The sequence below is a fragment of the Eptesicus fuscus genome, chromosome 14 (assembly GCF_027574615.1).
Source record: "Eptesicus fuscus isolate TK198812 chromosome 14, DD_ASM_mEF_20220401, whole genome shotgun sequence".
NCBI lineage: Eukaryota > Metazoa > Chordata > Mammalia > Chiroptera > Vespertilionidae > Eptesicus > Eptesicus fuscus.
In genome coordinates this window covers 512,770-536,703 of record NC_072486.1, presented here as the reverse complement: position 1 = coordinate 536,703, position 23,934 = coordinate 512,770, and the positions used below count along the sequence as shown (strand labels likewise).

The following is a 23,934-nucleotide window of genomic DNA, read 5'->3' as shown; positions in this document are numbered from 1 at the left end:
ACGTCAGCGCGCCGACCGGCCGCCGGAGCCACCGCCGAGCGCCGAGCCGCGGGCGCGTCCGGGGAGCGCCGGGCACCAGGCCAGGTCGGGCTGAGCCGAGACCCGCCCGCGGGCCACAGAGGCCCCGGAAGGAGGAGCGGGGCCACGGGGGGGCCACGGGGGGGGGGGGGGGGACTGCTGGCCGGAGGCGGCCACTCCCAACCTGCAGGTGAGGCCCAGCCCGAGCCCGGCGCTCACCAGGCACGACGGACGCAGCACCGGCCTCACCGCCACGGCCCACCGGCGCCTCCTCCCTGCCCCGCCTGGACCCACGGAGACCGACCCTGCGCCCGCCACCCGGTCCCTCGGGAGACACGTCCCGCCGGGCACGGGAGGACACGCCCCTCGCCCGCCCGCCCGCCGCCCGGCGCCCACCTCGTCGAAGTCGGCGATGATCTCGTTGAGCAGCCGCAGGCACTCCACGCCCATGTTGTTGCCGTCCAGCTCGATGTAGAAGTCGTTGAAGTTGGGGATGGACGCGAACATGACGCTCACCTGGGCGTACGACTGGTAGTACAGGTCCTGGGGGCGGGGCCGGGTCAGCGGGGCGCGGGGGGGCCGGGCCCCCATCGGTCGGCTCACAGCCAGGGGGCGAGGAGGGGCCCGCGGGACGGAAGGAGCCTGGCAGCCCCTGCGGCCGAGGGTCAGGCTGGCCTGGGGCTGGTGCCGGAGCTGACAGCCGGCCAGCCCTCCGCGCTGGGGTCGGCCCGGCACGCGGCTCCCGCGGCCACAGGAAGTCGTGACCTGCCCGGGCGGCGCTCACACGGGCTGCGGAGGCCCTGTCCCTCCTCACGGGCACCGGGCAGCGTGCTCGCTCCCGGAACCGAAGGGGCGGCACTTCCGGGCGCCTCGTCCCCCGCAGGAGCCTCCAGGTAGCCAAGACCCTCCCTGCCCTTGGTGCGGGCAAAGGGGACCCAGACCTCGGTGAGACTCTGAGAGGAAATGGGGGGCCATTGGGTGGGACCCCGGCTGGGACTGGGCCCCCCCCCACCAGCCCCTCGGCCCCAGGGCTCAGGGCTCAGGGCTCAGGCCTCAGGGCTCAGGCCCCAGGGCTCAGGGCTCAGGGCTCAGGCCCCAGGCCTCAGGGCTCAGGGCTCAGGGCTCAGGGCTCAGGGCTCAGGCTTCAGGGCTCAGGGCTCAGGGCTCAGGGCTCAGGGCTCAGGGCTCAGGCCCCAGGGCTCAGGGCTCAGGCCCCAGGGCTCAGGGCTCAGGGCTCAGGGCTCAGGGCTCAGGGCTCAGGGCTCAGGGCTCAGGCCTCAGGGCTCAGGGCTCAGGCCTCAGGGCTCAGGCCCCAGGCCCCAGGGCTCAGGGCTCAGGGCTCAGGGCTCAGTGTTCACTGCTCAGGGCTCAGGGCTCAGGGCTCAGGGCTCAGGCCTCAGGGCTCAGGGCTCAGGGCTCAGGGTTCAGGGCTCAGGGCTCAGGGCTCAGGGCTCAGGGCTCAGGCCCCAGGGCTCAGGGCTCAGGCCCCAGGGCTCAGGGCTCAGGGTCCAGGGCTCAGGGCTCAGGCCTCAGGGCTCAGGGCTCAGGGCTCAGGGCTCAGGGCTCAGGCCCCAGGGCTCAGGGCTCAGGGCTCAGGGCTCAGGGCTCAGGGCTCAGGGTCCAGGGCTCAGGCCTCAGGGCTCAGGCCTCAGGCCTCAGGGCTCAGGCCTCAGGGCTCAGGGTCCAGGGCTCAGGGCTCAGGGCTCAGGGCTCAGGCCCCAGGGCTCAGGGCTTAGGCCCCAGGGCTCAGGGCTCAGGGTTCAGGGCTCAGGGCTCAGGGCCCAGGCCTCAGGGCTCAGGCCTCAGGGCTCAGGGCTCAGGCCCCAGGGCTCAGGGCTCAGGGTCCAGGGCTCAGGGCTCAGGGCTCAGGGCTCAGGGCTCAGGGCTCAGGCCTCAGGGCTCAGGGCTCAGGCCTCAGGGCTCAGGGCTCAGGGCTCAGGGCTCAGGCCCCAGGGCTCAGGGCTCAGGGCTCAGGCCTCAGGGCTCAGGGCTCAGGGCTCAGGGCTCAGGGCTCAGGGCTCAGGGCTCAGGCCCCAGGGCTCAGGGCTCAGGGCTCAGAGCTCAGGGCTCAGGGCTCAGGGCTCAGGCCCCAGGGCTCAGGGCTGAGGCCCCAGGGCTCAGGCCCCAGGGCTCAGGCCTCAGGGCTCAGGCCTCAGGCCCCAGGGCTCAGGCCCCAGGGCTCAGGCCTCAGGCCCCAGGGCTCAGGGCTCAGGCCCCAGGGCTCAGGCCTCAGGCCTCAGGCCTCAGGCCTCAGGGCTCAGGGCCTCAGGGCTCAGGGCTCAGGCCTCAGGGCTCAGGCCCCAGGGCTCAGGGCTGAGGCCCCAGGGCTCAGGCCTCAGGGCTCAGGGCTCAGGCCCCAGGGCTCAGGCCTCAGGGCTCAGGGCTCAGGCCTCAGGGCTCAGGCCCCAGGGCTCAGGGCTCAGGCCCCAGGGCTCAGGGCCGCTCACCATGTTGCGGGGGTTGGAGAGCAGGAAGTGCTGTGCCACGTGGGCCGGCAGCAGGTTGAAGAGGATCCTTCTGTTGTCCAGCTTCACCCGCTCCATGTCGTCCCGCTCCTCCTCGGCCTGCGGGGCGTCAGGCCTCAGCGCCCAGCGCCCGGCTCCCACCTCTTCCCGCCGGGCCCCTCCCCCCATGGCGTCAGGCCTGGCGTGTCCCCCACAGGAGCCCCAGCCCCCCTGAAGTCTCCTCCTTCGAGGTTCCCTCTGCCCGGCCACCTGCCCTGGCTGAGCCCCCCGGCCTGTGTCTGGGGCTGAGCCCCTCTCTCTCCACGGCGGCGGCTCCCCAGTCTCATCCACGCCGAACACCACCCGCCTCGCCTTAACCAGACCCGTGAGCCACCGCGCTGACGCGTTACTGAGGCCCCGAACACGCTCCTTCCCGTCCCCCCTGGGGGAGCCGCCGACCCGCCGAGCCGTCAGGACACACCGGAGGGCTTCGCCGTTTCCGGGCAGAACCCTGTCCACGGCACGAGCCCCTCAGGTCACACCGACCCGTTTCCCCGGGAACCTCGCCGCCTCCCCCGGCCACTGAGACAGCCGAGGCCGTGGGACCGGACGGGGCGGACCCGGCGCCAGCGCAGCCGAGGGGCCTGGAGAGGTCTGACCGGGGCGCGGCCGAGCCCCAGCCGGTGGCCCTGAGCTCGGCGGCCTCCCTCGGCCACGGGAGGGCTCCACGGCGCCGCTGGCCACGCGACTGCAGCCAGTGGTGGGCTCCGCCCCGGGCACGGGAGCCGCCGGGATCCGTGGGTCACTCGCCCCGGCTTCCCGCGGGGCTCTGCCAGGCACATCCCGTGTGCGGCGTCCTCGGGGCACGTGCCCGTGGATGTGGTTACGTCACAGCCGGCGCCTCAGGGGCCGTGGCTGGAGGCACCTGCCAGGCGACAGTCCCGCTTCCTCTTCACACACCCCCCCCCCCCCGGGAGCAACACGCCGTTTCCAAGGCCGTTCCTGCGTGTCGAGGGGCCGGAGGTGCACGTGCCGCCCGGTGAGCCGGGCGCGTCCCCTCTGTGGTGGTTCCCTCCGTGGCGATTCCCTCCGTGGTGGTCCCCTCCGTGGCGGCCCCTCCGTGGCGGCCCCTCCATGGCATCCCCTCCATGGCGGCCCCTCCGTGGCAGCCCCTCCGTGGTGGTGTCAGAGCCGTCGGTTTCAGTGGCACGCGGCCACGGTGCATGGAGTGAGTCTGCAGCTGAAAGTGAGACGGGCGATTCCCCGAGGCCTGGGGAGGCCTCCGGCTCAGTGCCTCTGCCCCGGGCACGGCGAGGCCGGGGAGGGCCCGCAGCCCCACGCCTGCTGGGTGTTTTCTGGGAAAACAGCATGTGAGGTCCCAGCAGCTGACAACACGGTCCCCTCCTCTCCTAAACGCAGGCGGACAGGCCGCCGGTGAGGAGAGGGGCCAGAGCCATGAGATCCAGCTCGGCCAGGGGCCTGCGCCGGGCGGGGCCTCCAGGTGGAGAGAAGGAACCAGACAGGGAACCCGTCCTGACACGGGAACGACTAACTACCCCACCCCACCCCGTCCACACGTGGGCGCTGACACACGGAAGGTGACTGGGAGGAGGAGCTGGACAGGGAGGAAGGACATTTTAAAAGAACATTCCGTGTGTTTATTAACGGCACCGCGTCTGCTCTCTCCAAAATACAACCCTGAACACCGACGACAGTTAATGAAAACGGGGCCGCGGAAGGTGCACTAACGTTTCTTCATCTCGCGTCATCTGATGAGCAGCTGGGTTCTCGTCCAGTTTGTTCCTACTTATTTCCAAGCGATCGGATCTGTGTCGTCCACATCGTCTCTTCTAATGCACCCGCACCTGCAGGCGCCGCTGCCGACACGTGGTGCGTGTCCGTCTTCGCAGCGGGAAGCGGGAGGAGCCGCCCCGTCGCCCCCACCCGCGGTTCCTCGGCCAGGGTTCCGGCGCCCCACCGTCCACACCACCCGGACCCAGGGCATGGAAAACTCCTCAAACACAGTTCACCCGTTTTAAATCGGCCCGTGAGCCCGCCGGCGTGGCTCGGTGGTTGAACGTCAACCTGTGAACCAGGAGGTCACAGTTCGATTCCCGGTCGGGGCACAGGCCCGGGTTGCGGGCTCGATCCCCAGTGGGGGGCGTGCAGGAGGCAGCCGATCCATGATTCTCCCTCATCACGGATGTGTCTCTCTCTCTCCCTTCCTCTCCCTGTAAAATCGACTTTAAAAGTCGTGCGCTGTTCCGAGGAGCATGAGGGAGTCTCTCGCTGCCCCGCTCTGTCCACGCGGCTGTGACGCGTCCATCTGCCGGCGTCTCCACGCCGTGGGCGCTCCCACCCGCGATGACTCAGGAGCCGCCCCGGCGTCAGGCCGGCTGTCCCGTCCCCCGATCCTCCTCCTGGGTGCCCGGGCAGCAATGCCGGCACTCGGATGCGCTCCGAGTGGGAAACGCCTCCGGCGAGAAGGCGAGGGAGGGCGGCTGCGCCCGTGGTGTGACCGCCCGCCCGCGGCCCGGCCGCTGCGGATGTGAGGAGGCGGTCGAGAAGGCACTGCCCGGCTCCAGCAGGGCCTCCGCACCAGCTCCGGGCAGAGAAGTTGGTGGTTTTATTTTCATCGGAACCGTCGCTGCTCCAGGGCTCTCCACTGAGTCCGAGAGGAAGACGCACGGACCGGGAGCGTTCCCACGGCCCAGGCGGCGGCAGCGGCGAGCAAAGCGGGGCTCTGCGTGGTTCGGAGGCCGGCTGGGCTCCGTGAGTGTCAGCCGGCTCCTTGCCTGGCCCCTGGGCGGAGGCTGGAGGGCGCCGACGGCCGCGCAACACCTAACCGTCCGGAAGTGTCCTCGCTCCGCTGGGTCACGGGAAGTGAGGGCGCTCCCCCACGTGTCCTCGGAACACGGCGCCCGTCCCTGGGAGCCCCCGGACACGAGGGGCCTGCGGCACGGAACCCCCGGGGAGCCCGCCTCTCGGGGGGCGAGGGGCGTCCCTGGTGGGGGCCCAAGCGGGTGGCCAACGCCTGCTGAACGGCATTTAAAGGGGCACCAGCCCCAGGAGAAGCCGGCGCGGCCCGGACGACAGGAGCCCCTGCCCTGGGGTCCCCGGCGGAGCCCCGGCCCCTCTGCAGTCCGGGCACAAGCCAGCGCCGGGCCCGCCTCACCCCCTCGGCTCTTCTCGCTCCGGCGGCTCCTCCGGACCCAGAGGGGCGGCAGCTGGGCCCCCCGGAGGCCGCTCCCTCACCTGCGGGCTTTCGAACCGCCGCGGCCGGGTCTGCGCAGGGCCAGGTGTGTGCTGGCGCCTGCTCCCACCCCGAGGACCCACCCACGGGTCCCCTCGCCACCTGCTTCCTGTCGGCACAGCCAGCGGGAGTGGGAGCGGGGGCGGCCGGCTGGGTCCCCCCTGGCATGGCCGCCGAGGCTGTGAACTCCGTCGGGTGGCCGCCCTGTCCCGGGCCCTGGGATCTGCCCCGGCTCCCCGTCGGCAGTGGGAACTGCCCCACAGGGCCCCCGCCTGCCCCGAGCCCCGCATCCAGGTGAGGGGTGAGCAAGGGCGGGGCCGAGGCCCTTGGCGTCCGCGGTCTCCCCACAGGCCTGGCTCGGGTCCGGCCTCACACGGGGTGGGCGTGCTGAGAACAGCCGGACTCAGTGTACAGGTCGACGAACACACGAACCGGCAAACCCTCAGGGACAGGAAGTAGACCAGCAGCGGCCGGAATGCCTTCGGGGACGGGGAACTCACTCCGCACCCACCACTGACCTCTGACCCTCAGCCCGGCCGCTGCCTCACATGGACTGTGGCCGCCCTCCCCCTGGCCAGCGTCCAGCCAGGACCGCCCGCCTAACGCCCGCTCCCCAGGGGCTCCTCCCCCCGCCCCAGGGGAGCAGAAAGGCCCATCTTGCCTGCGAGGCCCAGAGGTAGTCCAGCCGCAGCTTGACGTCCACCTGCCGGGCGTGCAGGGCCAGCGTGCAGGAGAAGAGCAGGATGGCCAGGATGGGCTCGAAGCTGCGCCCGGAGGCGGCGCTCCTGGCGAGAGGAGGAGGAAACCCCGTCAGTGCCCGGACTTTGGCATCGAACGCGAGCCGCAGAGCGCCCCTCAGACTCAACGCCCACGGCGGCACCCGCCCCCCCCGCCCCCGCCAGGCTGAGCACGTATCCCTGGAGCTGACCCGGGCTGACCCGCGTGCCCCCGGGACCGAGGCCTTCCCAAACCCGGGGGCAGGGGCAGGGGGGGGGGCCTGGAGAAGCAGAGCCGCAGCCGCGAGCACAGACGTCACGCGCCCGCTGTCCGGCGGGAGAGGCACACCTACCCCACGGCCCTGGTGTAGCCGCTGAGCTCCAGGACCAGGATGTGGGACGCGCTGAGCACGCCCAGCAGGACCACTTTGGGCAAGGACGAGACCCGCAGGAAGAGGGAGAGCGGGAGGGCGCCCACCAGGCCGCAGAGCAGGGCCTGGGGCGCGGACTCGCAGGGCGGGGCGGGCAGCACGGCTTCCGGGCCCCCGGGCGGCAGCACCACCAGGGACCCGTTGGGACCGGAGCTCCAGGCCCAGGGCAGGCAGCCCACCTGGAGGGCACGGAGGGCACGGAGGGCGGGGCTCACACCTCACGAAGCTGCCCCTCAGCCCCAGCTCTGCCCCTTCACTGCCCCCCACTCCCTTGCCCAGAGCCTCCGCCTGTTCCCCCGCCTCTGCCTGTCCCCCCCCCCTCCGCCTGTTCCCCCCGCCTGCCCCCCCCACCTCCGCCTGTTCCCCTGCCTCCGCCTGTCCCCCCGCCTGTTCCCCCCGGCTGTCCCCCCACCTCTGCCTGTCCCCCCCCGCCTCCGCCTGTCCCCCCCGCCCCCGCCTGTCCCCCCCGCCCGTCCCCCCCCCGCCCCCGCCTGTCCCCCCCGCCTCCGCCTGTTCCCCCGCCTGTTCCCCCCGGCTGTCCCCCCACCTCTGCCTGTCCCCCCCCACCTCCGCCTGTTCTCTCCCGCCTGTTCCCCCCCACCCTCACCTGTCCCCCCCAGCCTGTTCCCCCCACCCGGCCTCCGCCTGTTCCCCCCGCCCCCCGCCTGTCCCCCCACCTCCGCCTGTTTCCCCCCCACACCTCCGCCTTTTCCCCCACTCCGCCTGTTCCTCTGTCACTACGAAGGGCAGGTCTCGCTTTACCAGGAGGAGACTGCATTTATTCTGCTGGACGATCTCCCCCCCTCGTTGCCTGGGCACCCCCCGGCCTGTCTGGCCCCTCACATCGCCCTCCTCTCCGGTTTGGCCCCTGGGGCTCTCCACAGGCCTCCCCTCCTGCCCGCCCGCAGCGCTGGCCCTCACCACGCAGCCTTGGGCCACGGCGTAGACCAGGACCACGATGAAGGTGCACAGGGCGGTGCGGATCCGGACGGTCAGGCAGCCCGGGAAGCACTGCACGGGGGGCTCGGGTCAGATCGTCTCCTGTTCCCGGGGGCTCGCCCTCCGCAGTGGCCTCCGCAGTGACCTCCGCAGTGGCCTCCGCAGTGGCCTCCGCAGTGACCTCCGCAGTGACCTCCACAGTGACCTCCGCAGTGGCCTCCGCAGTGGCCTCCGCAGTGACCTCCGCAGTGACCTCCGCAGTGGCCTCCGCAGTGGCCTCCGCAGTGGCCTCCGCAGTGGCCTCCACAGTGGCCTCCGCAGTGACCTCGGCAGTGGCCTCCGCAGTGGCCTCCGCAGTGGCCTCCGCAGTGGCCTCCGCAGTGGCCTCCACAGTGGCCTCCGCAGTGACCTCGGCAGTGGCCTCCGCAGTGACCTCGGCAGTGGCCTCCGCAGTGACCTCCGCAGTGACCTCCGCAGTGGCCTCCGCAGTGACCTCCGCAGTGACCTCCGCAGTGACCTCCGCAGTGACCTCCGCAGTGGCCTCCGCAGTGACCTCCGCAGTGACCTCCGCAGTGGCCTCCGCAGTGACCTCCGCAGTGACCTCCGCAGTGACCTCCGCAGTGGCCTCCGCAGTGACCTCGGCAGTGGCCTCCGCAGTGGCCTCCGCAGTGGCCTCCGCAGTGACCTCCGCAGTGGCCTCCGCAGTGACCTCCGCAGTGGCCTCCACGGTGATCCCCGCCCGGGGAGTCCCGCCCACGCCTCATCACACACACACACACACACACACACACACACACACACGCCTCGTGGTGTTTCCTTATTTAATCTCCCGGGGGGAAATTTGCCGGAAAACCTGGTGTCTTTCCATTAAAAGGAGCAGCCCCCTCCCCCGCACTGTGAGTGGCACTAAAATCGGAGAACCGCGTGCCCTCACGTTTCCATAACGCTGACCCTCCTCGCGCACAAACGGTGAGAATTCCCGTTTACGGGGTCTTCGTGCTCAAGTTCTACCGTTTCCTTCAGACAGGTTTTGTATAATTTTTGTTAAGTTAAACATTTTATCTTAAATCTATTTTCATTCATTTTTCAATATTCAACAATTTTATGGATAAAAGTCAGAGTTCTTGCCTGTCCAGGTATGCACGCACATACGTGGACCAGGGGAGGCACAGGGGCAGACACGTGCACGCACATACGTGGACCAGGGGAGGCACAGGGGCAGGACACGTGCACGCACATACGTGGACCAGGGGAGGCACAGGGGCAGGACACGTGCACGCACATACGTGGACCAGGGGAGGCACAGGGGCAGACACGTGCACGCACATACGTGGACCAGGGGAGGCACAGGGACAGGACACGTGCACGCACATACGTGGACCAGGGGAGGCACAGGGCAGACACGTGCACGCACATACGTGGACCAGGGGAGGCACAGGGGCAGACACGTGCACGCACATACGTGGACCAGGGGAGGCACGGGGCAGACACGTGCACGCACATACGTGGACCAGGGGAGGCACGGGGCAGACACGTACCTGGACCCGGGTGATGTGCAGATACAGGACACAGGCCACCAGGAAGCAGATGCAGAAGACCAGCAGGAGCAGGACAGCCACACTCCTAGGACGGGCGCGTGGTCACGGGCTGGCCGGGCGAGGTGTGCCCCAGAGGTGCCTGGGCGTCTGCCCTCCAGCCCCACCTGCCCCCCTGCCCCCAGAGCAGCAGCCGTCTCTGGCTCCCACCCAGGGAGGGTCCCGAGGGCCCCCAGAGTCTCAGTCCTGAGAGTCTGCAGAGGACGGGGGGAGGGGGGCCTCCGTCTGGGACCCGCGTGAGCCCCGGGGGCCATCCAGGTGCGCCCGTGGCGGGTGCTCTCTGAAACCTCAGAGGACTCCACGCGGACGTCTAACGGGAGGCGCTGCGTGGGAAGGAAAGGGGTGGTTTCTGGGTCTTCCTCGCTCTGAGGCACCTCAGACGTGTTACTAACATCCTTTCCGAGGCCCCTTTCCCCTCCCTGTTCTGGTTTCTCCTTCGAAGCTGAGGCAACGGTGGGGGTGGGGACACTGGCGTCTCAGTTACAAGTGGAGCGTTACCCTGAGCGTGAGCGCCCACCCGGCGTGGAGCGTTACCCCTGAGCGTGAGCGCCCACCCGCCGTGGAGCGTTACCCCTGAGTGTGAGCGCCCACCCGGCGTGGAGCGTTACCCCTGAGTGTGAGCGCCCACCCGGCGTGGAGCGTTACCCCTGAGCGTGAGGGGCCCACCCGGCGTGGAGCGTTACCCTGAGCGTGAGCGCCCACCCGGCGTGGAGCGTTACCCTGAGTGTGAGCGCCCACCTGGCGTGGAGCGTTACCCCTGAGTGTGAGCGCCCACCTGGCGTGGAGCGTTACCCCTGAGCGTGAGCGCCCACCCGGCGTGGAGCGTTACCCCCTGAGCGTGAGGACCCACCCGGCGTGGAGCGTTACCCCCTGAGCATGAGCGCCCACCCGGCGTGGAGCGTTACCCCTGAGCGTGAGCGCCCACCCGGCGTGGAGCGTTACCCTGAGCGTGAGCGCCCACCCGGCGTGGAGCGTTACCCCTGAGCGTGAGCGCCCACCCGGCGTGGAGCGTTACCCCTGAGTGTGAGCGCCCACCCGGCGTGGAGCGTTACCCTGAGTGTGAGGGGCCCACCCGGCGTGGAGCGTTACCCCTGAGCGTGAGGGACCCACCCGGCGTGGAGCGTTACCCCTGAGCGTGAGCTCCCACCCGGCGTGGAGCGTTACCCTGAGCGTGAGCGCCCACCCGGCGTGGAGCGTTACCCTGAGTGTGAGCGCCCACCCGGCGTGGAGCGTTACCCCTGAGCGTGAGCGCCCACCCGGCGTGGAGCGTTACCCCTGAGCGTGAGCGCCCACCCGGCGTGGAGCGTTACCCCTGAGCGTGAGCGCCCACCCGGCGTGGAGCGTTACCCCTGAGTGTGAGCGCCCACCCGGCGTGGAGCGTTACCCCTGAGTGTGAGGGACCCACCCGGCGTGGAGCGTTACCCTGAGTGTGAGCGCCCACCCGGCGTGGAGCGTTACCCCTGAGCGTGAGGGGCCCACCCGGCGTGGAGCGTTACCCTGAGCGTGAGGGCCCACCCGGCGTGGAGCGTTACCCCTGAGCGTGAGCGCCCACCCGGCGTGGAGCGTTACCCCTGAGCATGAGCGCCCACCTGGCGTGGAGCGTTACCCCTGAGCGTGAGGGACCCACCCGGCGTGGAGCGTTACCCCTGAGCGTGAGGGACCCACCCGGCGTGGAGCGTTACCCTGAGCGTGAGCGCCCACCTGCCGTGGAGCGTTACCCTGAGCGTGAGCGCCCACCCGGCGTGGAGCGTTACCCCTGAGCGTGAGGGACCCACCCGGCGTGGAGCGTTACCCCTGAGTGTGAGGGACCCACCCGGCGTGGAGCGTTACCCCTGAGCGTGAGCGCCCACCCGGCGTGGAGCGTTACCCCTGAGCGTGAGCGCCCACCCGGCGTGGAGCGTTACCCCTGAGCGTGAGGGACCCACCCGGCGTGGAGCGTTACCCCTGAGCGTGAGCTCCCACCCGGCGTGGAGCGTTACCCTGAGCGTGAGCGCCCACCCGGCGTGGAGCGTTACCCCCTGAGTGTGAGGGGCCACCCGGCGTGGAGCGTTACCCTGAGCGTGAGGGGCCCACCCGGCGTGGAGCGTTACCCTGAGCGTGAGCTCCCACCCGGCGTGGAGCGTTACCCCTGAGCGTGAGCGCCCACCCGGCGTGGAGCGTTACCCCTGAGCGTGAGGGGCCCACCCGGCGTGGAACGTTACCCTGAGCGTGAGGGGCCCACCCGGCGTGGAGCGTTACCCCTGAGCGTGAGGGACCCACCCGGCGTGGAGCGTTACCCTGAGCGTGAGGGGCCCACCCGGCGTGGAGCGTTACCCTGAGTGTGAGCGCCCACCTGGCGTGGAGCCGGGGCAAACCTGGGCGGTGGGCGAGGGAGTGTGTGTGGCGTGTCCGTCCCCAGACACGGGCAGGAAGAACGTAAAGAGAAAGGAACCCCCGCCCTCACCCCCCCACGCCCACGTGGAGCCGCACTCACTGGGGGATGATCAGAAGGTAGACGAGGCCGAACAGGGCGGCCAGGATGAGGGCGAGCACCACGGCGCTGGTGAAGGACTCGTCCGGGAGCTGGTGGTACTGCGGACAGAGCCCCGTCAGGCCCGCTGCCCGGCACGCAGGAGCCCCAGGGACGCCCGGCCACGGCAGCGCCCACAACAGCACTGCCCTGGCCAGCGTGGGTCAGTGGTCGGAGCACCGGCCGGAGCACCAAAGGGTCTTGGGTTCGATTCCCATCAAGGGCACATGCCTGGGTTGCAGGTTCAATCCCCGGCCCCGTTCGGGGCACATGCAGGAGGCAACCGACTGATGTATCTCTCTCTCTCTCTCTCTCTCTCTCCCCGCCCCTTCCCTCCCACCCTAGTTTCCACTCTCTAAAAAAAAAAAAAAAAAAAATCCATGGCGCCAGGCTGGTGTGGTTCAGTGGTTGAGCACTGACCTATGAACCAGGAGGTCAGGGTTCGATTCCCGGTCAGGGCACAGGCCCGGGTTGTGGGCTCCATCCCCAAAGGCGGCGTGCAGGAAGCAGCCGATCCATGACTCTCTCTCATCTTTGATGTTTCTCTCTCTCTCTATCCCTCTCCCTTCCTTTCTCTGAAACCAATAAAAATATGTATTTTTTAAATCAATGGGGAAGGATTTAAAAGAAAAGGGAAAAAGGAACAGCATCCCACCCACGGGGCCCGGGAGAGGGGGTGTGCACGTGGCGGCCGCCCCGAGCCGGCACCCACCTTCCGCTCGCGCTCCACCTGCTTGTACTTGAGGGTGAGCAGGTGCAGATCCGCCAGCTCCAGCTCCGTCTGCCGCGCCTCCAGGAGGCGGCCGATGTACCTGTTGACGCGGCTGCCGGGCGTGGCGTAGACGACGTTGGCCGAGAACGACAGGCGGTTTCTGACCTTTTCCGAGGCCGTCCGCAAGGCCCTGCGCTGCGGGCAGCGGGGAGAGAGGCCGCCGTCCAATCGCCATGCACGGAAGGAAGGCCTCACGCCCCACCTGCCCCCGTGCACGGCGTCTGGGCGATGGGGACCTGCGCGGGACCGCGGCTCCATCACCCGCCGGCCGGGACACCCCGGGCGTTCCTGTCATCGGTGACGGGGTCGGTGGGGTTACACAGCAACTACGGGGCGGCCCGGGAGGGGGGTTCCAGGACCCCTGAGCGCCACGGGGACAGGGCCCAGTACAGAGCAATGACACAGCTGGTTCTTTGAAAACATCAATAAAACCGACACATCTCCAGCAAGAGTGACAGAGAAAGACGCTAACAACCCCAGGAGGGAACTGTCCTCTGACCCCCGGACCTTGAGCGGGAACCGGGCGACGTAAGCAGGGTGCACTCATCAACCCCACACCCTACAGCCTGGGCACCCCACAGGGCGCATCCCATCGCCCTAGAGTTACAGACATGGGGGTCCTCATTTCAAATTCCCCAAAAAATAACGTCCAGGCCCGATGGCTTCACTGGAGAACCCCACCGAACGTCGGAGGGAGAATGAACCCCAACTCGACACAATCTCTTCCAGGAAACAGAAGAGGAGGGAGCTCTTCCCGGTTCACTGTGTAACGTGCACGTTAACCAGACGGGCAGCACGAAAAAGGCCCCTGTGGGCCGTATCTCTCATCAAAACAGATGCAACAAAGGCCTGAGCACAACATGAACAGACAACTCAGCGCCCTCTAACTGAAGCACACCTCACGCCCACTCCTAACCACAGGGAGGCGAGGCTGGGAACATTCTACGTCAACGGGTCCGGCCGCCAACAGGCTGACGAAGAAACTCCCAGTCACATCGCTGAGCGGAGGCGCTCTCGACGGGATTCAAACCACAAGCCGAGCAGCGGGCGGTGGGGAAGGCTGGCCTCCTGACCCCCGACCGCAGAGCACTTCGGGAACCGCCAGATCCAGTTCCCACGGACAGGGCTCGCGGCCAAAACCACAAAGAGCCGAGGCCACAGCGGCCCAGGGAGAGCCCAGGCCTTCCTTCTCTGAGAAGCCTGCAAGCCTCTGGGGATCGATGCCTCTTAAAGGCACAGAACCAAGAGGCGGAGGCGGGCGTGAAGGCCGGACACAGTCTCAGGAGGCAGCAGGCGGGTCCCCGGTGGCAGACCCAGGTCACCCCGACGGAGGAAGCGAGCGTGCTCCGGGGGCATGGGCGTCGGGGCCACGCGGGGGCTGCGGGGCGGGGACGGGTGATGTGGGGGGACACGCAAGGCTGCTCTCGGTGCTGCTCACCGGCTGCCAGGACACAGCCCCCCGGCCCCGAGGACGGGGGTCCCTGGAGGGGCTGGGGTCTCGGGCCAGAGTCACAGACATGACGCCCGTGTGGTTAGCGTGGACACAGGACTCCCCAGGCACCCCAACTTAGCTCCAGGCTCTCCCCCAGGACCCTGCCCCCAACCCCAGCAGAGACCAGAAGAGCCGGACCCACACACCGAGGAGGGCACAGCCAGAGACGCGCCCTCCTCCCCCCAGGGAAGGGGTGACCGGGACAGGCTCGAGGGCAGGGACAGGAGGCCTGAGACTCTGGGCCGAGCGAGACCCGACAGGTGCATGTCTGAGGGCAGATTCCGACGGCGGCGGGGACCTTCCGCGTGGATTTACCGATAAACGGTGGGATGCCAGGATGCAAAAAACAGTGCAGGCTAAGCACACAGTTCTGCAGGAAAGCAAGCCGGGTGAGCTCGGGCGGCGCTGAGACCGACCCGGCGACCGAGACCGAGACCGAGACGGCGACCGAGACCGAGACCAAGACGGCGACCGAGACCGAGACGGCGACCGAGACCGAGACGGCGACCGAGACCGAGCCGGCGACCGAGACCGAGACCGAGACCGAGCCGGCGACCGAGACCGAGACCGAGACCGAGCCGGCGACCGAGACCGAGCCGGCGACCGAGACCGAGACCGAGACCGAGACCGAGACAGACTGGAGACCGAGACCGAGACCGAGCTGGGGACCGAGACCGAGACAGAGCCGGCGACCGAGACCGGAGACCGAGACCGAGCCGGCGACCGAGACCGAGACCGAGGACCGAGACCGAGACGGCTGGGACCGAGACCGAGACCGAGCCGGCGACCGAGACCGAGACCGAGACCGAGGCCGGCGACCGAGACCCGAGACCGAGACCGAGACCGAGCCCGCGACCGAGACCGAGACCGAGCCGGCGACCGAGACCGAGACCGAGACCGAGCCGGCGACCGAGACCGAGCCGGAGACCGAGACCGAGCCGGCGACCGAGACCGAGACCGAGACCGAGACCGAGACCGAGCCGGCGACCGAGACCGAGACCGAGCCGGCGACCGAGACCGAGACCGAGACCGAGACCGAGGCCGAGACCGAGACCGAGACCGAGACCGAGACCGACCCGGCGACCGAGACCGAGACCGAGCCGGCGACCGAGACCGAGCCGGCGACCGAGACCGAGACCGAGCCGGCGACCGAGACCGAGCCGGGGACCGAGACCGAGACCGAGCCGGCGACCGAGACCGAGACCGAGCCGGCGACCGAGACCGAGACCGAGACCGAGACCGAGACCGAGCCGGGGACCGAGACCGAGACCGAGCCGGGGACCGAGACCGAGACCGAGCCGGGACCGCGCTGCGGGCGGCTACCTTGTCGTCGTCCTCGCAGGTCAGGACGTTGGAGAAGGGGATCTCGGCCTTGAACATCTTGCGGCACTGCATGAGCTGCACCAGCAGGTAGCACACCGTCTTGAACTTCATCCTCTTCGCCGGCTTGATGTCCGAGAGGATCAGCCCCGGGAAGATCTGCGGACAGCGGCGGGGGGCGCGTGAGCCGCCGCCCGACCCTCGGCCCTGCGTGGCTGCTGCAGAACGGGGCGTCTGCTCCAGGCCTGCGGCGCACGGGGCCTCGGGGACACGCAGGGTCCAGCCGGCAATGGGGCTCCAAGCACGCTCCCGAAGGCACCCACTGCCTCTGACCACGGGTGCCGGAGTCGCCGAGGGGGGCAGCATCCATGCAGGGCACTGGGGTCCACTCACCCCCTCAGAACTCCTCACAGGCCTCCCTCTTCAGCCCAGTGCCCCCCACCTGAGCCCAGAACCCCTCACCTGAGCCCCAACCCCTCACCTGAGCCTCATACACCTCACCTGAGCCCCATACCCCTCACCTGAGCCCCATACCCCTCACCTGAGCCCCATACCCCCCACCTGAGCCCCATACCCCTCATCTGAGCCCAGCATCCCTCATCTGAGCCCAGCATCCCTCACCTGAGCCCTGGGCCTGACTTGGTCGCCCTGCATCCTGTCCACATCGCCTCGAGTGCCCATATAGGCTGGCCACAGTCCTGCTGTGTGCACTCACCCTCAGTCCGCAGTGCCCCATCCCTGACCCCTGAGGGTGTCTCTAACCTGTTTCGTACAAGAGGCAGTGAAGGCCCCAGAGGGGGCACACAGGACCCAGGGCTCAGAGGTGATCAGAGTGCTTGCCCCCCCGACACACACACACACACACACACACACACGCCAAGGCCAGCCCCGGACCGGACGTGGGGGACGCCCCAGGGTGCCTGGAGCTGCAGGCCCGCAGAGGCAGCGGGGAGGAGAGGTCCGGCCCACCTTGCGCCGGTGCGAGGGCACGATGAAGAAGGTCTCGATGTTGTGAGCTCTCAGGAAGCTGTTCCTCTCCTGCCCGTGGCCCGGCTCCACCTCGTAGTCGCCGTTCAGACACTCCAGCGTGGCCTTGGTGATGTGCACCTTCCTGCGGAGGAGCCCGCAGCTCAGAGGCCCCGCGCGGCCTCCAGGCCCAGCTCGCCGGGTCCGGTGGGAGCTGGCGTGGGCGCCGGGCATCGCCCTCAGCCCCCTGGACACACAGTCCTCCCTGCAGCCCCCGCTGCGAGGACGGGGGCCCCCACCCCGTGCTCAGGGGGATTTTGTGGGGGTCAGCCTTGGCTTTGTGGGTCTGAAGACTGAGGCGAAGCAGGCGACTGTCATCAGAGCGTGAGCAGTGAGGGGCCCGGAGGCACGTCCTGGGGGATCTAAACCCGGCTCCGAGCCCAGCGCCTCCTCAGGGAAGGACGGAAGCGAACCGGCACCAGAATCAGCACCTGGGACAGCGCCGCCCGGGGCCTCCTCATTGGGGCTCCGCTCAGAGTCCCCGCCCACCTCCTAGACTCCGCCCACGCCGCCCGGAGCCTCCTCATTGGGGCTCCGCTCAGAGTCCCCGCCCACCTCCTAGACTCCGCCCACGCCGCCCGGCGGCCCCGCCCACGTGGACTGTTGGCTGCGGGGCCAGGTCCCCGTCTCCGCCCGCGCCCCTCCCGCCTCGGGCCGCACGTACCCGGGGAGGCCCGCGGTCTCCATGACGTTGGCCAGGGTCACGTCGTTGGACCACACGTCGTACTGCCACTTGCGCAGGCCCAGGACGCCGCAGAGGACGCGGCCGGTGTGCAGCCCCACGCGCATGTTCAGGTTCACCTCGGTGGCCTCGGCCACGGACCTGCCGCACAGACACCGGCCTCGTGCTGCCGAGCCGTCTGCTCCCTCGAGGCCGCGACACCGGGTCCAGGCCTTGGTGTCCCTGATGCCGCCGAGCTCAGTGCCTGGGCCGGCAGGAGCGTGGGGCCACCTGACCTCGTCACCCAGCCCCCACGCTGTGGCCCAGGGAGGCCCCCCAGCTCCCAGCCACGGGCCTGTCCCAGGGTGCACACACACACACACACACACACACACACACACCGCCCACCCGGGGGGCCCAGGAGGGGATGCTGCCCTGTGCCCTGGGGCCCGGTCAGGGGACCTCCTGCTGCCAGAGCCAGCGAGACCTCCGTGGGACCGCGGCCTGGAGCTCTGAGCCGCCAGGGCTTGACCCCACACTTTGAGACTCGGGGGAGGGGCCAGCAGGGGCCCGCCGCTCCATAAGCCGCCCCAACTATGGGGGCTTTTCAGGAGTGAGTCGTGGCTCTGTCCCCTGGCGGTAAAAACAACAAAACGTGTGGACGCCGAGATGGGCCCACCGACCCAGGTGCCCCCTCCCGGCGGGTGACGGACCAGCCCATCCTGGCAGAGGGACCCGGGACAGCGTGAGGCCCTGAGGCCTGGGAGCCGGGAGACCACGCACGGAGGTGGGGACAGCATCGCCCTGGCCTGAACCCTGCCTCTCACGTGGGTTCTGGGCCCTCCTGGTGTCCCGTCCTTCCCTCCCTCCCCCAGAGTCAGTTCATAACCCACAGGCGTCCGACCAGCAGGACAGGAACGGGAGGGAAGGACGGGACACCATGAGGGCCCAGAACCCACGTGAGAGGCAGGGCGTCAGCGAGGGGCTCCCGGCTCCAGGAGGGGGTCTAACCCGGGCTCCAAGCCCAGCCCCTCCCCAGGGAAGGAAAGGAGTCGGCCCCTGGAACAGCGCCTGGCCTCCCGAACCGATGGAGGCCTGACCTCCTCATCCCTCTCGACGCGGCGAGGACCAGGCAAGGCTGGCCAAGAAGCGGCAGGCCAGGCCCCGCTGCCCCAGGAACGCTCCCCACAGGCCGCTCCGAGCCCAGGGAACCAGCCGGGTCGGGTCGGCGCCAACTCCCCCGAGTCGGCTCCCTGACCACCACATCCCGCTGCGCGAGGGAGGCGACTTCTTCCCGCGTGACGGGCGCCCCTGCGGGCCCGGGGTTACCTCGGGCGGACAGAACCGGCCTCAGAGTCCACAGAGGGGCCCACGCAGCCTCCACAGCGGGCAGCTCTCTCCACGCGGCCCTGCGCCTCGGGCCGTTTTTCTCAGCCCTGGCACAGGGCCGCCCGGACAGACCGGCCGGCCGCGCGGGCCCCGCACTCACGTGATGGTGTCGATCATGTCCAGGCCCATCTCCACGCAGCAGTGGGCGTGGGCGGCCTTCGGCTGGGTGAGGCCCGACACGCAGTAGTAGCAGTCGCCCAGGATCTTGATGCGCCGGCAGTGGTTCTCCTTCGGGCAAAGGGCGCGTCAGGCCGGCGGGCGGCCCCGCCCCCTCCTCCCCCTCCTCCCCACCGGGCGCGGAGACCACAGACCAAGGCCGGGACTCACGCCAGGGCCCCACCCCACCGGGGGACTCCCCTCGGGCAGCTCGGCCTCGGGAGGGTGGCCCCCTTCCCCCCCCCCCCCGTGATCAGGGTCCCCACGCCTCCCCCACACCCGCCCTCAGGCCTCCTCCAGGCAGGGGTCCACCTGCCGGTCCCTCCGCTCACAGGCCAACCCACAGGTTGGCTCCTCCCACCAGCCAGGCCCCCACCCCCGTGGGGCTGGCACATGCCCCTCTTGACCAGCCACGAGGATGGCCACGTGACGCCTCTGAAATGTGCTGGGTCCCCTCTCACCCGGGAGGGCAGGCCACACGCGTCTGTGAGGCCCTGCAGCCTCAGCCCCACGCCTGGGTCCCAGATCGGATTCACCGGTGGGCACAGCCCTGACCTCGCCCCCACGGGACACCTGACCTCGCCCCCCACACCTGGGGGTCACCACCTGAGCCCACTCCTGTCAGGGGCACAGCTGGGGGTCACACTGAGAAATCTTCAAGTGGATCCACTCAGCCCAAGACAACCATAGCAAATCCGTTCATGTTAACAAAAGGAACACCTCTGAGGTAACATGACATTTCTCAAAACACAAATGACTGGTGAGAGGCCAGGCTGTTTTCACTTTTCTCTAGTGTCTGCCGTCCGGTGTCAGCCCCCGGCCTGTCAGCACCACCCCCCGCCCCCCGGCCTGTCAGACCCCCGCCTGTCTCCTCGAGCCCAGAGCTCCGGACCCAGCTCCGAACACCCACAGCTTCCACCTAACTGTGCTCTGTGCTCCCAAGAACGAGCCAACGACGAATAAGATCTGGCAGGCGGCCTGCAGCCGGCCATGCGAGCGTCCCAGGCGGACGAGGCCGCCCACGTTCTGGGGGTTGGGGGTGGGGGGGCCTTTAAACAGCAGCAAAACCACAGCTCACCTGTGTCCCCGTCCTGAGACGCAGAGCGAGTCCCTCCCTAGCCCGGCCCCACGCAGGCGCCAGTCCCAGGGCAGACTGGACCCAGCCAGCGAAGCTCAGTGGTTGAAAGCCGACCATGAACCAGGTCCGATTCCCGTCAGGGCACGTGCCCGGGTTGCGGGCTCGATCCCCAGTGTGGGGTGTGCAGGGGGCACCCGGTCAATGATTCTCTCTCATCACTGAAATTTCTCTCTCTCTCCCTCTCCCTTCCTCTCTGAAATCAATAAAGAAATATTTTTAAAAGTGCATCATCGGGTTTTATTAATCTCAAGTGCCCAGGCATCTGTGAGCAAGCTCCCGGGACCAACAAGCGTGTTGTCTGTGGACTCTGATGTTTTAGTTCCCTGAAGATGCGGGGTTCCCGCGGGGAGCACCCTGATTCCCGAACAGCTGGTTTCCAGCCGAAGCAGAGAGAGAGGGACAAGGCCGTGGGAGGGGCCTGGAAGGGATGGGCACCCGCGAGGCAGCAGAGGGCGGGCCGGAGGGTGCCTGCCCTGGCTCCCGGGGTGGTCTGCAGGCGCCAGGTGAACTCTGGGCCCCTGCCCGGCCTGAGCAGGCAGCCATGGGGCCAGGAGGCAGAGCCCCCAACAGGCCCTGAGCCCCACCCACCCCAGGCCCAGGAGGGAGAGGGGGTTCCGCTAGTATGGCATCGGGAAGACTCACAGGGGGTCCAGAGCCCAAAGGTGCCCCTCCCTCTGAGCCGACAGGAGGACGGGATTCTGGGAAGGCAGGTTGCTCCAGGACCTGGGGGCACCTGAGGGTGGCAGGTGCAGAGGGGACTGGCCCCCCTGCTGAGGAGTGTTTTCCTGGGGGCCGGGGTGGGGTGACCCGCATACAAATGGCAGGCACCTGGACTTCCAAGCATCTACCCGCTTTCCAGTAAGTGATCTATTTCCTGCTGAGGAGGAAAAATGACAGAACCCCAGGGTCACTGTAGAGAGTGCAGAATAGAGTGAATAACACGGTAATAACTCTGCACGGAGCCAGGTGGGCACTAGACCTACTGGGGCCATCACTTCATAACGCATCTGAGTAACCAGGAAGCTATACCGGGAACGGATACAATGTTGCATTATGTTAGTGACATCCCCCTCCTGTCCCACCTCCCAACTGCCCTGTCCGGCCTCCCAACTGCCCAGTGACGTGAGTGATGGCCCCGTGTGTGCGTCACCTGCACCGTCTGAGGTCCCATGTGTCCTCGGTCACGTGCGGGAACAGCCACACGGGGGCCGAGAACATGCAACAGAGCGACAGGCCCTCACAGGAAACAGCCTCTGAAGGGTGGGGTCACGACCAGAGCCAAGGACACAGGCTCCCGCTGCCTGGCACCCCGAGGAGCTGGTCCAGGGCCGGGGCCGGGCAGGCGGCCCGCACACGGAGAGCCCTCCCGGCCGCTCCACAGGCCCCTGGAACCGGCCTCGAGGCACCTGCTCCGTCCAGTCCATTCCCTTTCCCAGCTGGGCCCATCCCCCACGGTGGTGGGGCAGGACTGAGCCCCAGACAGGTGTCGCCCCTGGATTCAAGGGGACGTGACCAGCGCCCCATGTCTGTGGCCGCAGAGCAAACACGGGTGGGAAACGGGGCCGGTGAGGGGGGGAGGCCAGGGACCTGTGCACGTCTGCAGCCACCAGCGAGGAAAAGGAACAAATAAACCGCCCGCCGCTCCGGAGCGCCAGGCCAACAGCCCGTGTGTGTGCACCCGCCGGCCTCCGGCCTCCGCGAGGAGTGGCGCTCGCCCCACAGCGGCGTGTGCTTCCCCGAGCCGCGCGTGACGCCCCACGCCCTGCACGCCAGGCACGCGGGCTGGACGGGCAGCCAGGCGACCCCCCTCGTGCTCCTCAGACAGGGTTCATGTGTATCGTGATGCGACTGGTGAAATCGTCGTGAAGATGTGTTCAATGTCCGCGGCTCCCTCCGGGCAGAGGAGCAAAGGGGAACGCAGGGAGCGGGGGACGGGGCGGCCTGGTTGGGGCTTCCTTGCAGGCACCTCAGCCAGAGGGGGATCCGGACGGAGCCGGGTGGGGGGGGGGTGCGGGGGAGAAGGGGGCCACAGGGGCGGGGAGGGGGGAGGGGCGGCAGGAGAGAAGAGGGAGAAGAGGGGGACTCAGGCTCGGCCCCAGAAACGGTCCAAAGCGAAATAGAAACAAATAGCATTCTAAGGGGCGTCTGGGCTGCGGGGCCCGGGGCCCTGGAGGAGCAGGAAGGAGCATAAACGTTCTGAGTGAAATGAAAACAGCGGAGTCCGCGCGGGGAGTTCGCAGCCGGATGTGTGAGTCCAGAGAGAAAACAATCTCAGTGCGTGGCCTGGGTTCCACCTTAAGAAACGACAAGAAGAGCCCTGGCTGGTTTGGCTCAGCGGACTGAAGGGTCCCGGGTTCGATTCCGGTCAAGGGCATGTACCTTGGTTGCGGGCACATCCCCAGCAGGGGCGTGCAGGAGGCCGCTGATCGATGTCTCTCTCTCATCGATGTTTCTAACTCTCTCTCCCTCTCCCTTCCTCTCTGTAAAAAATCAATAAAATATATTTTTTAAAATTAAATTAAATTAAAAATTAAAAAATCAATAAAACTGGCAAACCTCCAGGCAGAATGACCAAGAAAGAAAAAGGGAAGACACGAATTACCAAAATCAGGAAGGGAGAGAGGCCAGCACCAGACTCTCCAGGTCTCAGGGTGGCAGGAAGCGCTGTGAACACTAATAATTCCGACAACTTAGCCTAAGTGGACAGATTCCGAAACGAAACTGGACCACCCACGCTCCTGCAGGGCGAAGCAGCGCAGACGAGCTGGCGGCCCGTCGGGGGAAACGGGGTTTGCCCCTAAACACTCCGCAAGGAAAGCCCCTTTCCCGACGGCGCCACGCCCAACGCGGCCACACGCCCAGGAAGGAACGCCACCAGCTCTGCACAGACTCCCGGGCCGGCCGGACGAGCACGCGTGACCCTGACCTCGCAGGCAGGGCAAGGGAGCCCGAGCCACGCCCTCCGGAACAGAGATGGAAAATTCTACATAAAATCTTAGCACATCAAAGCCCACAGACGTCAAAACGACCCCCACCGCCTGCGTCCAGCTGTCCCGGAACGCAAGGTCGTTCTGACATCCGCCCCCGTCGGTGCGCGTCCTCAAAGGGAAACCGACGCTGGGCAGCAGCCAACATCCGTCCCGACCGACACTCGCAAAAGGAAACGTCCTCGACTTGGGGAACAGCAGCCACAACCCCGAGCGCTGACGTCACGCGCGGTGGAGACGGACACTCGCCCGCGACGATCGGACCAAGACAGAGGCCGGCTCGGGCCCGGCCCAGGGCCCCTGCCAAACCCCGCGCCGGGAGGGCTCTGCCCGAGGCCGGGGTCCCCATGGCGCCCACAGGCAGGGGGCTGGGCGGGTGCCCGCCTTCCTCACCTGCAAACCCACAGGGGCCCCCAGGCCCGGGTGCGTGAGCCAGCCTCTGTCCATCTGTCCCGGCCACAGCCCCTTGCGGACCCAGACCCGGTTCCTGCGCTTCCGTGGCAGCGCTTACCGTGGCCAGCTCGTCGAACTTGCCGAAGAGCTCGTTGAGCAGCTTGACCAGCTCCTGGGCCGTGCACTGCGACGCCAGCCCCGTGAAGCCCACGATGTCCGCGAAGAGGATGCTGCAAGACACGGGCCCGCCCGTCACCGCTCGCCTCGGCCCGGCTGCCGAGCACATCGTCCTGTTCTTCCCTCAGCCCAGGCCGGAAGCCAAGGCTTTCCCCCTCCCATTTCACAGGAGAGAAGACTGAGGCCGGAAGGACCACGGACTCTGGGGTCACAGAGGCAGGAGACAGTGCAGCCACTCAGGGGCCCGCTGACCCTGCTCCAGCCGCACACTCGCCGCACTTTCTGAACCTCAGTTTCCTCACAAAGTCCAGGTGCGATGCTGGCAGGTCTCAGGGGTGTGAGGATGAACCCAGTGCCCAGAGGGGAGGCTCCTCCTGCCTGGGCTCGAACCCTGGCCCACACCGTGGCCTCTCTCTCCTGGTCTTCAGGGTACCCTCTCTACGGGGACAACTATCCTCCTCCATCACCTCCACCTCCTCCTCCATCATCTTCACCTCCTCCACCTCCTCCATCACCTC

General features: G+C 68.3%; 1 protein-coding gene across 1 annotated transcript in view; it reads right to left on the bottom strand.

Annotated features, from left to right (window-relative positions):
• Positions 1 to 23,934, bottom strand: part of ADCY1 (adenylate cyclase 1) — a 37,746-nt gene that overhangs the window by 3,352 nt on the left and 10,460 nt on the right. The window contains exons 5-17 of the mRNA XM_054726257.1: positions 23,358 to 23,469; positions 18,666 to 18,793; positions 17,180 to 17,338; positions 16,459 to 16,600; positions 15,493 to 15,648; positions 12,618 to 12,812; positions 11,870 to 11,967; positions 9,340 to 9,424; positions 7,784 to 7,873; positions 6,785 to 7,041; positions 6,377 to 6,500; positions 2,466 to 2,582; positions 415 to 561 (exon numbers count right to left, since the gene is read on the bottom strand). Coding sequence (XP_054582232.1) covers positions 415 to 561; positions 2,466 to 2,582; positions 6,377 to 6,500; positions 6,785 to 7,041; positions 7,784 to 7,873; positions 9,340 to 9,424; positions 11,870 to 11,967; positions 12,618 to 12,812; positions 15,493 to 15,648; positions 16,459 to 16,600; positions 17,180 to 17,338; positions 18,666 to 18,793; positions 23,358 to 23,469 — 1,810 coding nt within the window. The remainder of the gene's footprint in view (positions 1 to 414; positions 562 to 2,465; positions 2,583 to 6,376; positions 6,501 to 6,784; positions 7,042 to 7,783; positions 7,874 to 9,339; positions 9,425 to 11,869; positions 11,968 to 12,617; positions 12,813 to 15,492; positions 15,649 to 16,458; positions 16,601 to 17,179; positions 17,339 to 18,665; positions 18,794 to 23,357; positions 23,470 to 23,934) is intronic.